The 17,069-nt window shown below is 47.2% G+C and overlaps 1 protein-coding gene across 2 annotated transcripts; it reads right to left on the reverse strand.

Annotated features, from left to right (window-relative positions):
• Nucleotides 1-704: 704 nt before the first annotated feature.
• Nucleotides 705-16,701, reverse strand: LOC6528676 (serine protease filzig). 2 transcript variants are annotated; one of them, XM_002089682.4, is made up of 7 exons: nucleotides 15,731-16,700; nucleotides 2,897-6,931; nucleotides 2,338-2,524; nucleotides 2,085-2,269; nucleotides 1,788-1,903; nucleotides 1,604-1,723; nucleotides 705-1,542 (listed from the first exon to the last, which is right to left on the reverse strand). In XM_002089682.4, exons 1-7 carry the CDS (start codon nucleotides 15,963-15,965, stop codon nucleotides 1,378-1,380), a joined length of 5,043 nt encoding a protein of 1,680 aa, XP_002089718.1. In that variant the 5' UTR covers nucleotides 15,966-16,700; the 3' UTR covers nucleotides 705-1,377. The 2 variants fall into 2 exon arrangements, with proteins under 2 accessions (XP_002089718.1, XP_039226928.1); XM_039370994.2 differs by lacking the exons at nucleotides 705-1,542; nucleotides 1,604-1,723; nucleotides 1,788-1,903; nucleotides 2,085-2,269; nucleotides 2,338-2,524 and adding an exon at nucleotides 2,542-2,721 and having other exon boundaries at nucleotides 15,731-16,701.
• Between the last annotated feature and the right edge of the window lie 368 nt (nucleotides 16,702-17,069).

Below are 17,069 nucleotides of genomic sequence, written 5' to 3' on the forward strand. Positions count from 1 at the left end.
TTAGTCTTGTAAATTTCTATCTATTTGCCAAAAAACTTTTGGCCACGCCCACTCTAACGCCCACAAACCGCCAAAAACTGTCCTTCGCACTTACACTAGCTGAGTAACGGGTATCAGATAGTCGGGGAACTCGACTATAGCGTTCTCTCTTGTTTTTTTTATTATTATTTTAGTATTATTATTATAACAAAGCAATTAGATTAGGCTCTGCGTTATGAATTTAAGCAACGACTAAAAGTTATTGCTCAAATATAAATATTCAACTTTAAACGATGAATTTAAGATTGAAATTATGAAATAAATGTATTTCCAATTCCATTAGGTTGTTGAGCTGGGAAAATTCCTACCTTTCTGTCTGATTAAACCTTAAATAGAGAAACTAAGAGCAGAGGCAAAGGCTTCTGGCTAAGACGGTTGACTTTTGGTTCTGTGTAGCAGCAGCATTGGCATCTGGGGAAGCTGAAGCAGAAGCGCCTTGGCGCAACCACATTCAATATTCAAAATGGGAAAAGCTAGGACTTTTTAAAGAAGGAAAGGGAGCTTCTGTGGCGAAAATTGCAAGAAGGCTACGCGTCAGTTTGTGTCTGGAATTTCAGCTTTGTGAAGCTGAAATACTGACATAAAATGTTCCCCTTTAGTTACATTTAAAGCCAACTACCGGGGAGCATTCTGAAGTAAAAGCTAGGAAGACACAAGTTCTTTGATTGGTTTTACTAAAGTGTATGTCGTTTATTTCGATCTCTTTTCGATTTGTTCGTTCACTTAACAGTTAACATATTCATTTAAAAGAATTAATAATATAAACCGATAAATTAGTAAATTCAATTGAACTAAAAACATTTGCTCTCGCTCTCATTTGAACATAACAACAATTTGCCTATGAAGATAACAATTTTTTTTAGTTGAATCAAACGCACAAATCGCCGCGCTTCGTGACGTCACGTCACATAAATAAATAAATAGTCAAATAAATAGGCTTAGAACTAGAATAAATATGTCTTAGGCCTACGGTTTGCAATCAGCGTAATTCTCATTCAGACTCTACAAGTGTTAGGCACGCGTACTCAAAAAAACGGAATCTGCAGCCTGGTCAAGCGAAATATCGCATTATCGGAATGTGGAAATCCCCGGCGAATTTCGTTTGAAGGTGCTGCAGTTGATTTTCAATTAAGCTAATGAAATGATGGTAGCATGGAGGGGGTTTGAGGAAGGGGTCCGAAAATGCGACGTCGCAGAAGATGAGCCAACTTTCGCACGCTCCTAACCGCGACTCTTAAAACTCTACGTTCTATTTACACTTGGTGCTCCTGCCTCAGCAGCTAGTTGGCGTTGGCCATCTCTGGGATGGGGAGACCATGGAAACTCCAAAAAGACTGCCTATTTTACGCCCGTTATGCTGCGCAGCCACGGCTTGTAAAAGGTGGTGCGCATATAGACACCTGGCAGATACGGCGCCGCACACTTGATGCCGTGGGAGACGGTTCCGGCCAACTCGTAGCGTCCATCCGGTCGTTGCAGCACCAGCGGTCCGCCACTGTCACCCTGTCGGAGAATGAGACGGATTAGGGTAAATTTTCTGGAGCAGGGATGGCTTTGAACTCACCTCGCAGGAATCCTTCTGTCCATTGGCATAGCCGGCGCACAGGAAGGAGGTGAGAATCTTCTTGTTGTGTCCAGCAGTGTGGAACATCTCCTGGCAAACGCTGTTCTCGATAATCGGCACCTAATTTAAATTAGCCCCGGGTCAGTTCACATTTCAAAGGACACTCTGTCCGCTGACTGCTTACCTGCACCTCCTGGAGAACAGATGGCACTCCACCTCCGTACTTAAGGCGTCCCCATCCGGTCACGGTCGCCATGCGTCCAGTGAAGTCCGCCACATCATTGGGCATGCAAATGGGCACTGTAGTCAAAAAGAAGAATAAAATACCCTTTAACAAAGTGACTAAAACCATATATTTATATATAATAAACGAATTTGGCTTCTAATTTAGCTTAACTAAAGTTAATAGATTTTCACATGGTCTTTGATCGAGGACATTCATATGGAAATGTACCTATTTTCCTTAGATCGGAACACTTACCTATATGGGTATCGAATTGCACTGGACTGTCCAGTTCCAGCAGGGCCAGGTCGTTTTCGAACGTGGCCGGATCGTACTGCCGGTGGACAATGACGCGCTTGACGTTCTTGGTCACTGAGCGCTTGCTCTCCAGGTCGCCGGAAATGTCAAACTCACCCATAACAGCCACCAGAGAAGCGAGGAATCTGGGGAGGATTGAAATCAAATCCCTGAACTATGCCCATCTAAACAGTAAGTTTAAGTAATAGCTTACCCGGGCTGACAATGGGCGGCGGTGATGACGTAGCGGCTGGTGATTAGGACGCCGCCGCACTTGTTCTTGGTGAACAGGCCCAGCCAGGTGGACTCCCGGACGAGAACCTGCCAGGGGTAGGCGCCGAAGGTGGAGCCCTTGCCGCCGACAATGCGGCCGGACTTGACATGGGGCCGCACGCCGCACTCTGTTGATGGGGAGTGAAATGCGAGGTTAGGAGTGGGGAGTGTTCGAGAAGTCGAGTCTGAGAGTTGGGGAAGCATAGAACTGGTGGGACAATTGAATGGAGGGGGAGTGGAGAGGGGCACTAGAGCTAGGAGGGGGTTTCTTTATTGGGGGCGGTCTAAGTGGTCTTCTGATTACGCCGCTTGTGCTTGCGACGTGCTATATTTTAGGATAAAGCGGAAATGCAATGGAGGATTAGGGTTAGGAAAACGGTGGGTTAGATGCGTGAGCGGTTAGGAACAGGTGAAGGGCAGGTGAGAGAACAAGAAATAGAGAGAGAAAGACAGTTGTTTCGGGTCCATGCTAGTCCATGCTACATTCAGTCCACACTTACGAATCTTCCGACCATTGGCTCCGCCGTACGAGCTCAAGGTAGCTCCCTGGTCAATCTCGTTGTCGCTGGGATTCGGGTTAACGTCCTCTTCGTCCTCCTCGTCCACGATCTCGTCGTCCGCCGGCCTGGGCGAACTTATGGTCGTGGTCTTCACGGTGCTGCTTACCCGACGCGTTGGCTTCTTCGTCGCCGGTCTCCGAGTGGTGGTGGTTACCTTGGCGGCAACGGTGGTGCGGCGCGTCGCGGGCTTGCGAGTGGTGGTGCTGACCGCGGAGGTCTTCTTGTTAGGAGGCTTGGTCGTGACCCGGGACACTGGTTTCTTTGTGGTTACCTTGGGCTTGGCTGTGGTGGCTGTCCTGACAGGCTTCCGTGTGGTTACCACTCTCACAGGCTTCGCAGTTCCACCTGCTCCGGCCTGGTAGGTGGCCACGGTCTTGTTACTTCCAGGCTCTTCGATCATATCGGCCAGGGCCTCAAAGTTACCCTGCAGTGAGGCCACCAACTTGTGAACCAACGTGTGCATCTTGTCCTTGAGCACCACGTCCTCCACGAAGGCGGGGGTGGAGAGGTCGAGATCGCTGGTCACTGCGCTGGAGGCAGCCGACATGTTCAGATTGGGGTTCCTCACCGGCGGGAAGTTGACGAAGTCATTGGGCGAGGTGTAGGTCTCCTCCATCACATTCTGGCCCACTTTCTCGCCAGGAACTGAGAAGGCGGGATACGAGGGCGTCGGTCCGAAGTATCCAGGGAAAGCTGGTTTGTCATCGGAGGGCACTGCATAGACGGTCTCCGTGGTGGATTCCGTGAAGGCCACATGGACGGGGCTGCTGCCAAAGTATCCAGGATCTTCGAAGTCGTTAGAACTTACTCCCTGTGCTCCTGGTCTTCCGGTCACATAGGAACTCGTGCTGGAGGCCAGCTTATTGTTATCGTCGCTTAAAGAGCTGTAAGTCACTAGATTTATGGTAGTGGGCTTGGGTGTAATGAGCACCGTCGGTCTGGGAGGCTTGGGTGTTCCATTGATCTGTACGAAACCAGGCTTCTTATGGCCATAGCTACCACTGCTGGTTGGTCTATGGGCGTAGGCGGGCGTGGATGCGGTAGCCACCAGCGGAGGCTGGTAGTTGCCCGGGGTCGATCCGACAATGTTCTCCGCCGTGCTCTGGATAAAGGCATCTAGCTTGTCGTCCGCCATGAACAGTGGGGGCACATTGTCGTAGTGGTAGTCGACTGTGGCAGGGGGTCGTGGGGTACTGGGTCCGGTCACATAGCTGGTGGAAATGGGCTTGGCCGTTGAGGGCTTCCTTCCTGGTGAGCTAGCATGCTGCTCGTTGTAGTTTAGAGACGGCATGGGCGCCAACTGATCGTAACTAGCAGACGGAGCAGAGGGCTGCTCGTACTGGCTGGTTGGGGCATCCGGCTTGTCGTAGTTCAGAGAAGGAGCAGCTGGCGCAGGAGCAGCGTCAGTTGTCTGTTCGTATCCCGCAGGACTGGCTGGTCTGGGGTACCCAGTCTGTTCTTGTTCCTTGTGATGAGTTGCCGTCGGCTTTTTGATCTGAATGTGTGTGATGGGCGACTCGGGCACCTGATCGTATCCACTGGACACGGGTTTTTTGGTGCTTTGTTCGCTAATCTTCTCCTGGTTGTAGGCACCAGAACTTGGCTGTGGCTGAGGTTTCTTCTTGGTGTTCTCTCCGCTGATAGGTCTCTTTACGGCAGGTCGCTTGGTACTGGGCTTGGGTCGGGGCCTGGGACTGGCCGTCACCAGGACAGGTCGCTCCGAGGAAGCATCAGCTTGCACGGCGTCGTACTGAGGCCGCTGTGCTGGCGCGGGCACAGCAGTTGGTGGGGAAATGTAGCCGGCAGTTGTCTCTGATTGCTGATAGCCATTAGAGGTCTCATCCACGTGCTCCTGAACTTTGGTGGTGTGCGAGGACACAGACACTTCTGGGGGAACCTGGGCCTGGTAAACACCATTTCCTGGCTGTGGGCTATAGTTTTGCATTGTCACCATCCCAATGTAAGAGGCCACTGGGCGATTTTGCTTATTGGCATTGGTTGTGGGACGCATGTAAGCTGGGAGTGGCTGTGGCTCTTCCGTTTGGACTGTGGAAAGCTTCTGGTAGGTGGATTCAGTGCTTGCCTCATACGAGTCACTGCTCACTTGCTGGCCATAGCCAGGTGCAGTTGCCGGCAGATTTCCCTCCTCCTCCATATAGGACATATCCACTGGATAGGCAATTCCCATCACTGGCATCTTGTTGAACTCGGAAGTCTGTGGAGCAACTGGAGCCTCAGCATCGTGGTAACCATTGGCCGGCATCGTGTGGTCCTCCAGCACAGCGGACACATCTTCTCCGTATCCAGGCCGAGCGGTGGGCATCTCAGCAGACTGACTTTGAGCAGCAGAGGCATCCTGCTCATCTGAAACTTTATCGTAGGAAGACTCGTAGTTAACTGTGGTGGTGTAACCGTAGTCAGACTGCGAGTCCGACTCCTGGACCTTCTCCGCCTCGTTCTCCTGGTAGAAGGTTGGATTTTGGGTTGCTGCCTCAGTCTGAACCACCGCTGCTCCAGGGTATCCATATGATGGGGTCTGCTGGCTCACGACATTATAGCTGGGACCATGACTGGTGTTGTTCAGCTGCAGGATGATGGACTCGATGGAGTCCACGTGAGTGGTAATCGAGGAAACAGTGGTGGGACTGTTATGACCGGTCGTTGGGCGTTTGGCACTAGTGCTGGATGAAATGTAGCTCTGCTCCGCCGGTTGCTGTTGTTGCTTCGGTGGTTCCGCGTACACGGGTTGGGGTCCATAGCCTGTGGAGAATTGCAGATCCTCCACGAGATCTGCATCTGCTCCGGGGTGGGTAATATCACTGTGCGTGAACTCACCACCGTCCAGGATTAAGTGGTTGTGGTGGTGGTTGTTCGTGGACTGGGCAGGCTTGGAGCTTGGCTTAGGTTTCGCCGCCTGCAGTGGCTTCTGTTGGATAGGTCGCTTCATGGTCTCCGCCAGTTGGGGAACTGGTTTTGGCTTGGCTTTCTGTGTGGGTTTTGGAGTGGGTTTCTGCGTGGCCTTCTGAGTGGGCTTTTGAGTGGTCTTTTGAGTGGGCTTTTGAGTTGGCTTGGGTTTGGGTTTTTGGGTGGCTGCTGGCGTTGAAGACACCTCTTCGAAGGAGTTGGACTCAGAGCTCGTTTGATCCTGCAAGCCACTAGCAATTTTGGTGGGCACCTCTGTGGTGAAGACAATATGATGGTCATCGGCATGCTCAGGTGGCAAGGTGCTTAGCACCTGCATCACGAAGTCATCGTTTTGAGGAGGCGACGACGGTGAGTTGATGGTCACGGAGTGCTTGTGAACGTGGAAGTTGGGTGGCTGGACGGGTTGCTTGTTGATCTTCTGAGTGGTCTGCTCGTTGGAGGCAACTGCTGGTTGGGAGGGCTCCTGTTCGAATTCCACACTGGCGGAGGAGGACTGCGACTGAGTGGCCTCGGTGGACGAACTGCTGGTAGGATACGCATTCTCATCCCTTACGGGTTGCTCTGACTCCGGCTGATATTCCAGCTGCTGCGGCTCAGCTCCGTAGGCGCCGCTGGGTGGACTGATGCTACTGCTGCTGCCCAGCTGCTGGTAAACTTTGTCCAGGTTCTGCTGATCGTATATGCTCTGTGCCGGCTGCTGTGCCCCCTGCTCCTCACTCAGTGACTGCTGCTGTTCGCCGTAGCTCTCGAACGAGGATTGGGCTGCCGACTGCTGGAGCTTCGTCTGCTGCTGGTGCTGCTGGAAGTATGCGTTCTGCGCCTCGTTTATCAGCGTGCTGGCCAACTCGTGGGTGGGCGGGATCTGGCAGCAGGCGCCGAAGAGGAAGCCGTCCATGCAGGCGCCCACCACCTCTCCACCCCGTTGGGCGCACTCGTGGTTGAACATGCAGATGGTGGGTCCATTGGCCCGTGGATCCGAGCTGGGCAGCGTCTTGGTGGCTCGGCAGTGCTTCGGTGTGATGCGGTAGCCCCCAAACAGCTTGCGACCGCCTGTTAGCAGAAAGAGAGAATTGATGGGGAATTATTTATTAATGAGAAAATTAAAATTATAAAAAAATGATTTTTATTAATAAACTAATTACACTATTCATTTGTGTGCGGTAAACCTTCGCATGAATTTCCCCCATTTAAGATTCGATTTCAAATTACCCAGATTTTCAAACAGTTTTCGCTTGCCAATAACCACAAAGCCAACTGTCAAATTCCCCGTGGCAAAGCCTAATTAACATTTCACTCGGGCATCTCTTTTGGCTCAACTGTAGTTGATTGGATTATAAGTGGAGGGGGTAGTGAAAATGTGGGAAATTCCTTAAATGAAAGTGACGACGCCGAGTGGGCAAATCTATAATAATTGCTCTCTTCAGTGCTAATTGTGACGACCAGCCTTGGGCAAACATAAACAGCAGCCGCCACACGAACTTAGACTAAAATGTATATAAACTCAATTAACAGCCGCCATATTTTTCCTGTTCTGTAGGCCCTGAACCCACCGAAAAACCACTCCAAGACCACCAAGTGAAAGTGGCCCTGGCTGGCTAGCCCAAGTGCTTAGGCTCATAGCAGCCACTCGGATGTCAAGGTTCATCTGCGGCCCAGGTGTGGGCAATGCTCTTGAGAGCATTTCCACCTCATTTGCCAAATGCCGACAGCCACCACTGAAAGGTTGAGGAAAATGGGAAAGGTAAGCTCCGGCTACCTTGCGCTTTTAATACGCTTTCGGGAGCCTTGAGAAAAACTACGCTATAATATAATACTTCGCCAATACTCCCTATCATCAATAATTCCGATGGCTCTTTTTCGTTCTAGTTACCGGCCATTTTCAATTTACAGTTTCTGCGTTTTTATCAAATCCAATAATCATTAAAACAACATAACTAAAGTGCCTAATTCAAGAACAACGTATTACCAATTTTAAGCGACGCTGTGTATATCAAAAAATATAATATTTTGATATGTTGAAGTTATATTAGTATGAAATATTCAATGTAATTTACCCCTAAATTGAGTTTGTAAAGTATCCAAACAACGTTTACAACTCCCTAGAAATACCGAGGGTGTACTGCACATAACTCTTGATGTATAGAATGAAATTGATTTTGGCAGCAATTAATCAAGAAGTGGGAAACCAGTGCCCGCCGACTGCTGACGAGTTTATGCTGACAAATTAACACCTCGCGGACGCTCCACTTGCTGCACTGGTGCTCCAATGGCGCTCCACTGGTGCTCCACTGGTGCTGCTCTGGTGTTCCACTGTCGGCCCCAATCCACATCGCGGACTGTGTCAATGTTTGGTCTTGAAATTGGAGCATAGGAACATGGGCTCAGTGCAAACACGGCCGATGAACTAGATTCGGTGGCTTAGTGGCAATTAGTTCGACGCTAATTAAATGAAAATCGGAAGGTAACGAAACCGAAATTGCAGGGAATGGCCTGAAATGGAGGCAATCATGACTCAAGTCGATCGAAATTATGCCGGACACGTAGCGCCAGTGAAAGTAAAACAAAGTCAAGTGTATTGCTCAAAAATAAGAGAAAAAGTGGAGAAAAGTAGTGCAAAAGCCACCATTAGAATAGCAGTCAAAATATCTTCGTACATAAATAATTGGGTAAAAGTGATAGTGTTTCTGCAGACGCTTTTCTCTATTTTCGCTCTGGCCATTCATCTTTACAAAGCGATTTCGTCTCTTCTTCGCGTCTTATAATAAAATAATAATTCGTTTGCCGCTTTATTTGCAGACATTTCGCGTTTTTACGATTAGGCATTAGGCACTCAAGAGCTCTTAAGTATTCTTCCGTAAATTGTTGAAGGCAAGCGCAAAGACCGAGCGAAAGAGAGTCTCCGAAGAGACGTGAGAAAAGCCGCAGGCGGCTGAAGAAAGAGCCGATTAACAGAAGAACGGCTCTTACAGAGGCCCTATGCTCGCAATCACCTCCAGCTAACAGAGCTCCCAGACCCACGAGACTCCAATCTCGAGTTGCGGAGTCAATGAATTAATTACCGACCCGGGGCTGACTTAATGAAGTTTGGCAGGCAGCTCGACCAACCAGGGATAATTATGCAGTTTAACACAGTTTATTTGATCTGGGCCGAGGAAATTGACTGCTGTACTACATGATTATGTATGTTGCTTTTACAGTGGAGAGTCTTTATTTAAGTTTTATTTTGGGCGTCGTAGGAAATTAACACTCATTTAATAAATATATTATTTTTTTGTGTAGTGACTGGCTGAAATTTTGTTTGATGAAATTATATTTGTGATACAGGATTAGGATTAGGATTAGGCCTGAAATTAACATGTCTTTATTCTTGGTATCGCGTATTTTTCCAGAGCACGTTTAGGTAGATGAGTTCCCCTGTACACGTAAACCTACGATAAATAAGTTTACTTTAAGATTAAGTAAACCCTTGTTTTGGAGGCTTCGAATCAGTAAACAAATCAATAAAAAATCCCGCACCTGCATTACGCCACATTAAGGTGTCGGACTGTGCTCCGCCAATCCTCTGACCCTAATTGGCGGATCGAGAAATTCGGGTTGATGCACCATTATCGCAGGCGCTTCTTGTGGCGCATGCAAAATAGGTTACAGCATCGCACCTGGGAAACACCTGAGCAACTTCACACACACACACAAGCAGCCGAACGAAAGTGTGTCAAACGCCTGAATAAATTCGCGCCGCTTTAAAACATTTTTCGGTGCTTATCATAAGGGGGGACCAAGATCGGGAAAAATACGAACGGAGAAGTGGCTGCAAAATGAGATAACAAGTTTGCCTCCCCGCCGAAAAAGTCGCTGGCCATCGCAATGCCATTAATCATCCGAGAAAATTGGTCCCGTAGCCGCATTCTGAGGCATGCCCCATGCACGGCAGTGTCACTTGGCCCTTGGGGCACTATATCTATATATATACAGAAGTATCTGCTTATATACATACTACATATATATGTTCTGCCTTTTGGCCAACGGAACAGTTATCGTTTCGTGCAGTGAAATTTATGCGCAAGCCGCGGAATGGAAATTAATTAAATCATGAGTATGAGTATGATGCTGTTGCCGATGCGAAGCTGATGCTGGCCAAGATCGGCAGAAGAGAGCTGCTCTGCTTGGCACAGCGCTGCTCCAAGATTTCGTAGAACTTGTTTTCATGCCCGATCTCCGACTGACCGACCGTTCGACGAGCCGGAGTCCGAAGAATGTAAACAAACGGGGCGCTTTAACGGTAAATGGAAAATTATTATCGATCAATTAGCCCAAGACTGCAAAAGTTAAAAAATAATATAGCAACTTTCTTGCCCCAACATGCATCCCCACGTGTATCGCGCACACAGATCACTCTGGGATCGCAGATCTCGCATTTTTGCATTTAACGAATCTTGCTCTAATTGCGATGTGAAAGTGTTAAGTATTCCTGATCCAAATTGGCACAAGTTATTAACCGATCGATGGCAATGCCTGTCAAGTGAAATCGCGGAATCGAACGAAAATAATGTGGTTAGCAAAGTTGGAGTTCTTTGAAAGGGGGTGGTCAATAAATGAGTATGTATTTTTTAGGTTTCTAACTTCATAAACCATTGAAAATACAAAACTTATCACAATGACCCTAGTCATTTCCATGGTACAATTAATTAGAGAAACTCTTTCTATCGCCAGAAAAAGTTCCCATCGATTTATTGGCCGCTGAAAAATCCCATCCGATGGCCAGCGGATGATGGCGACGAAGAAGAAAAAATATCCAATGTCACTTTTCATGGAATTAGCATAAAACATCTTTTCATTCACTCAAAGTTAATTTCACTTTTCCTAGACATACAAGCGGAGAAAAACAGTTTACTCCTCATGAATCGCTTCATTTGGGCTACTAATTATGACTTCGATGGTGGAAGCGAAAGAGACTAGTGCAGTTTACCAGAGGTTTGTGCTATCTTTTTGCTATCTTAGTTATTGTGCTTTTTATTCATTTTAATGGGCCTTCCGTGCGGCTGTGCGTCGATGGAGATATCTTTCCGCGATGTCATCACGAAAGGTTTGGTTGCCCGCCTCGCGTGAGAGAAATGGAAAGTTTCCTTGCGAGTCTTGACCTTTCTGGGCTTAAACAGCCATTTGGCCATTTGGCCATCCGATGCGATCCCACTCCACATGGCTGCCGATCCGCAACCAAACACACCCATTAATCGCATTGTAATTGAATTGTTGGAGTATGGGGTGTGGGGTGTGGGCTTGGATCAGCATAAACATAACCCGCTGCATGCTCTACTACGCTCTCTGCGAATTGGACTGTGGCGTGCGCTATATAACTAGGCCCGGCTATAACCGATTTGCACGCGAACTCCCGAGCTTGGGAGCCACCTTGAATTACATAAAATTGGATTTGAAAGTTGCTCCGATCTCGGCGCGTCTACAATTTCCATCGATTTGCTCCGATCTGCTCGAGTGTCGCCGTGGCGAATCGGGCACAGCATCGGAGCATCTCACTCCCAATCCCACTTCCATTCCCAATGTCCAATGACCACTACGACGTGGCCATGGCCCCCGTCCGCCGCAGCAGCGTAAATTGTAACAGTGACCCAAATAAAATTGCGGCGACTGACGACCAAAAAGACCGGTAAGCTAACAGTGAACGGTGTCCACTGGCACTAGTGCGCTGGCCGCAGGTGTAGGTACGAATTTTACGCATGCAATTCCAATGGGAACCGTAATGTACCACTGGCCAAACCAGAAATATTCAAGACAACCCTCACCAGAGATGGGCAACACTTTAACTACACTCTGCTTTCCAAGCACACTCTTCAAATAACTATGAAACCAGATTAATTTATATTTTGATTAGGAAGTACTGAACGAAATCAATAACAAGCAGACATTTCATTGTAAACATTGTTCTAAGGACTTTGCGGTTGGTTCTTACAACCCAAGCCATTTGTTAACTTAGCCAAGCGGTCAAATGTGGTTTGTTTAGCAGCCGCAAGACCATAAATACCACAATTCTTTGGCTTGGGTTGTGGATAGTTCTTCCCATTGCTCGGTGGCATAACTTGGATACTCCTCACGTGGGCAGCGCTGTTGGCTCGCTTTTTGGCCGTAATAAGAACGGTAATCACACGGTGTCAACCACGAGGCCAACTCAGCTTAGTCCGATTCAGCTGGAACAGGTTCCAAGTGGTAGGTTCAGCAGCGTTTTGCAAGAGGAGATACTATTTTCTGGGTGGCAGCCGGCAGCCCATCTGGAATCATTTAGATTTGGTTTCTTTTGTCACTGTTACATGTGCGCACGACTTTGTATTGTTTTCATTAGTGTTAGTATTATTATTTTTTATTTGCTGGTCACTTTTGGCAGGCCATGGTGCTCTGGACCCTGATTGTTTGGCCGAACAATGGATGGCCGGAAAAGATTCAATTTGGTGAAAATTGTGCACAATGGGAAATTTATTGAACACTTTCCGGGTGACAAAAGGTTTGCGGCGAGGATGAATCGCTATGGAAGGCTTTTGCCAACAAATTTGGCGGCGAATCATTTTAAATGCGATGAGCTGCTGCAAAGAGGCAGTGTGAATGGGCAGTGAAAGTTGCTTGGCCGCAATAAGTGACATCATTTTTGGCAAAAGACCCGATTCCCATTCCAATCCCATCGATACCCAACAGCAAATGTCTTTACAAACCGAGCAGCCGCAGAATCTTCAAGCCTTTTTATGGATGCACGGAGATCATACCAAACTTAAATGCGTCTTGCTAGCGTCGATTTTCATGCGAAAATCCAACCAGCGAAGAATCTGTGCTGTCATGCAGCGGAAGCCAGCTCAGAGCGGAGCATTTCACTTTCACCGCCAAACAAGTCAAAACAAATTCGAAGATCGCCTTCTATTTCCTGTTAGACGGAACATCCCATAACTCGGCTCTTTCGGTTCGAGCCATGTTGACAGCCCGATAACTTGTAACTACTCAGCATAGCCATCGATTCCGACCAGCAGTACTCGAAACAATGCCGATGAGCTTGAAAGATAAGACACCACACTACAAATGAGTGTGAGTACCACGAAAGTCTCTACAATTGAGTAGCTACTGTTTCCGACTCCATTCACAACTGATACAGTGGTACATCCGTAAGTCAAACCGATTAGTTGCTGTCATGGCTTTCTAACTCAAACAAAAACTGATTATAAGCTACACGCATATTTCGTGTGATTTAATTGATGGAAATTATTCTACGAAACGTTCATAAGAATCATTTATGCTCATTAAATATACATAGATATCGTTTTAATCTTTATTAAAAGACGGCTACACTTTTTTTTAGGTACATTTACTTATAACGTTTATCTATGAACATGAAAATACATAATCTTTCTTGATTTTCAACCCATACTGCAGATCTTGGTCTTCCAATTACCTATTTGACATCACCTAGCTCATATGGGAAGTTCTACTGTAGTTTCACTCGGGTGCTCGGCGTTAGGAAGTGCAATCCATACTTGGCCCAGGCGAAATGCTCCCCGGCACTTGATGTTCATGATCTGTCACAGTTTTAATGCGATTGCGTTAAGTTTATGAAGTGTAAAATGGCTGTGGGAAAATGGTTTCAGCCCTCTCGGCGGCCCAGAAGAAAGTCGAATGCCGCTTTCACATTAATTGCATGTGTCGGAGGGCAGAAGCCGAAAATATGTGAAATTGGTATTCGTCATTTGCATAGACCGAGAATCTTGGCCCGATTGTATAACCTAGAACGGTGCGTCAATTAGCCAAACGAGAAGAAAAGAGTTATGAATTGATTTTTAAGTAGCCAACTGCTAAGAGCGATTGAGCTGCCGAGATCTATGTGGAGCAACAATTGACCAAGTCGATGATCGGACAGCGGTAAAAACGTGATCTTGAAATTACATCGCTGTCGAACGTCGTCCGTCGGCCGTCGAACACTGTCCATCAGTCAGTGGCAGTGGCAGCAGGGGTTTCAGCTCCAAGTCGGCTTCCTTCCCGCAGGCCGAGGCTCAAATTACCGCAAGTCAACTGCAGGCAACCTCGACAAGTGCAGCGGCGCTCTTGGCCATGGCGAAAACCACGACTGCAGCGGCTGACAGCGACAAGAAAGCAGCACCGCAAACTGGCACACGCTTCCATCAGAATCGGTGTGGTTAGGTTTGGTTTGCTTTGGTTTGGTTTGGTTTGGTTTGGTTGCTGGGCTGCACACATCTACGGCCACTGGCCAGTGGCCAAGACATTTCCATTTCGCACGCGTTTTTCCTGAACTGCTTTCCTGGTTTTCTTTCTATGCAAACAACGCCTGAATAGAAATTGAAAATTGTTTTACGTGTTTCGTACTAATGATCAGGTGTGTATGTGGCCGATGATTGGCATTTGCCGACTTCCACCTCGCTGACGCAGCACAGTTCTGCGATTGCTGGGCAGCGGAAGTATTGATTTTCTCCTCGTGGGTTTCCCTAGGTTTCCCCAAACCTTTCGGAAGGGGTAAGGGGAGACGGGCAGAGGAACAAAGAGAATCGTTGGGAAAACGCCTCGAAGAAAAGGAAAACGCCACAAAACATCCCAAGAAGTCATTATTGTGGGACCAAACTTAGGTTGACTGGTGATTAGAAAAGTAAATATCTATGGTGCTGTTTTCTGTAATGTAATCGCTTTTTATTTGAATCTAAATTCAAACATTTATTTTTACCATTTTTGCTGTTTGCATAACTTTTTGAAGGGTACAAGAAACTTCGAAGGCTAAACAGTTTTCATTAGAAAATGTGTTTACAAATATGTATCAAAGTATGAAAGGACTTGTAGAGGCTATCTGTAAATTTTGCAGCGTAAGCTGTATAAACAAAGATTCACTTTGTAAGGGCTCTGAACTTGAAGAAAAGTATTGATTAAACAGGTATAGAAGTATATGCTTTCAGCTTTATAGTGTTTTCCCTACAGCCATAATGCCTTAACAACGTACTTATGAGTGTTTTCACCATTTTAACGATCTTAATGAAATGAAAATGGTGTGTGAAATTTCACATATAAAAGAAGTTTGATTCTCTTTTTCGTGCTACATAGAGCATTCATACTGCCGATTATCACGAATGGTTTGTTTCCCCCTTTTAATTGTGATTGTGTCTGGCTCTTTATAGAGTTTGCACCTCGGCCCTTTTGTTAGCCGGCACTTGGGCTCAATCGAAATTGAATGGACTGAGGGACTGGTGCCAAATCCGAATCGAACTAATAACCAGGTACTCTAGAAATTTGTTTCACTTTTTAAATCAGCCAAATGACCTCGACAATTAACGGCAATGGGATGCTCAGAGCCAGCACTAAACACTCGAAAGACAGTAAAAACTGTCACAAGGAAAGTCGACGGCTGTGCCTAACATCTCGAGCTCTTTTGTGGCCGTAATGTAGCATAAAACGAACCAAATAATTGCCAAGTGCGTGGAGTGTGGAGTGTGGAAAGTCACTCGAAGAGCACCATCTACAGCCGCAGTTTTCTGTGCCAAAGTTTTTCTGATTCATTTATTGACACAAAGGCATAGTTTTGTGCTTTTTTGCCACGAGCATTGTCAACTTGGCCAGGCCAAGGCATTGAGTGAAAGCCCCCGATGGAGGGGAGGGGATGGGATGGCTAAGTGAGCCAAAGTGAGGCAGCAAAAGCCACTGACACGATTTGATTTTCAGCGACATGAGCTTGCAATTTGGCAAATTGATTTTCTTTGCCTTAGTTCTACATTTTATTGTGTGCTAAACTTTCTTCTCTACGCGGTCTGTCATCAATCCATTGCACAGGCAAGTCAATGAGCTAAATGGTCTGTCACTTACCGCCATTCGTTTCAATTGATCTAAATCCACTTGTTGTCGGCACAAATGATGCGACTATTATTATTAAACTTGTTAAAGCGATGGAAAGTAGTTGTGGTCTTGTTGTTCTCGTCGTTGTCGTAGCTGTTCTCGTTGCTGCCATTGCCGATGTTGTTGTTGTTTCTGCTGCTGCTGCTGCTGACAGTGTGCAGCGGGACAACGTCGCCGTTGAGGCCGGCGTAACCCACTTAAACATGTTTGCTGGACTGCCGGACACCTGCGGGGAGTTCTTGGCCTAGACCGTCTGGCAGCTCGTTGTGATATGAGCCCTGCTTGTTTCGAAATCGCCACCGAAAATCGGGCGTGAGTGCGAAATCAGTGTGGCAGCGCAGCACGCTAAACGAAAGACTTAGGCGACGAACGCGAATTGAGTTGTAACTGTGGATCCGATTCCGATTTCGATTGAATTAAACTCGGTTTTATTGCGACGACCGCACTTTCTTTGGTCAGCTGCGAATTTACAGTTGCTCGAACCAAAACACTAACACACTGCACCACATATATAGTATCTGGAATCTGGTATCGGGTATCTATATCGTGTATCTTGTATTTTGAATCAGCGACCATGCGTCCGGTCGACTGAACGCTCCGCGTGTGTCTGACTGCCTGATTGCGAGTTGGCCCGAACAGCGGCCAAGATAACGGACCTTCGCCACTTTTGTGGGGAAAACTTTCACTTTAACGCGGGAGAGCGCGTTTTCTAGAGAGCAGAGAGCGAGCGGTACGTGAGAGTATTTCCATTAGGCGTCGCTTAAATGGTAAACATTTATAATTCGGCGTCGCTCGGCTTCTTCTTCAGCCGCTTCTGCTGCTGCTGTTGCTGCTTTTGCCACCGATCAGCGATTCCTGTTTTCCTGCTTTCTTTCGCCCAGTCGCTGCTCTTTCTCTCGGCGTCCGTACGCATGCGCGCCTCAAACCCAACTGAATCGGTTTACAGCGCGGCCTTGCGGTTAAGAGCGCTGCGTCGACCGACTTAACAGGGCCGCTCGCTGTTTCCGCAGCAAGATGCGACTGCCGCAGATGCTGCCGCTGTTGCTGATGCTGATGCTGTTGCTGATGTCACCCGCAGAAGAACGCTGCAGCTTTCGTCTGCAGCGACTCATGTGACCGAGATAAATGCTTTCGAAGATCAATGAGTGTGCCTATCTAATGATAGATGATAATATTAATAGATTTTAATAAATTGATTTTAAAAACTTTTTGCTTAAATAATCTTTTTAACAAAAATTTATTTTAGAATGATTTTCAAATGATTCTATACCGAAATATATTATATATATATATTTAACGACTCCTAAAA

Source organism: Drosophila yakuba, chromosome 2L (genome assembly GCF_016746365.2).
Source record: "Drosophila yakuba strain Tai18E2 chromosome 2L, Prin_Dyak_Tai18E2_2.1, whole genome shotgun sequence".
Lineage (NCBI taxonomy): Eukaryota > Metazoa > Arthropoda > Insecta > Diptera > Drosophilidae > Drosophila > Drosophila yakuba.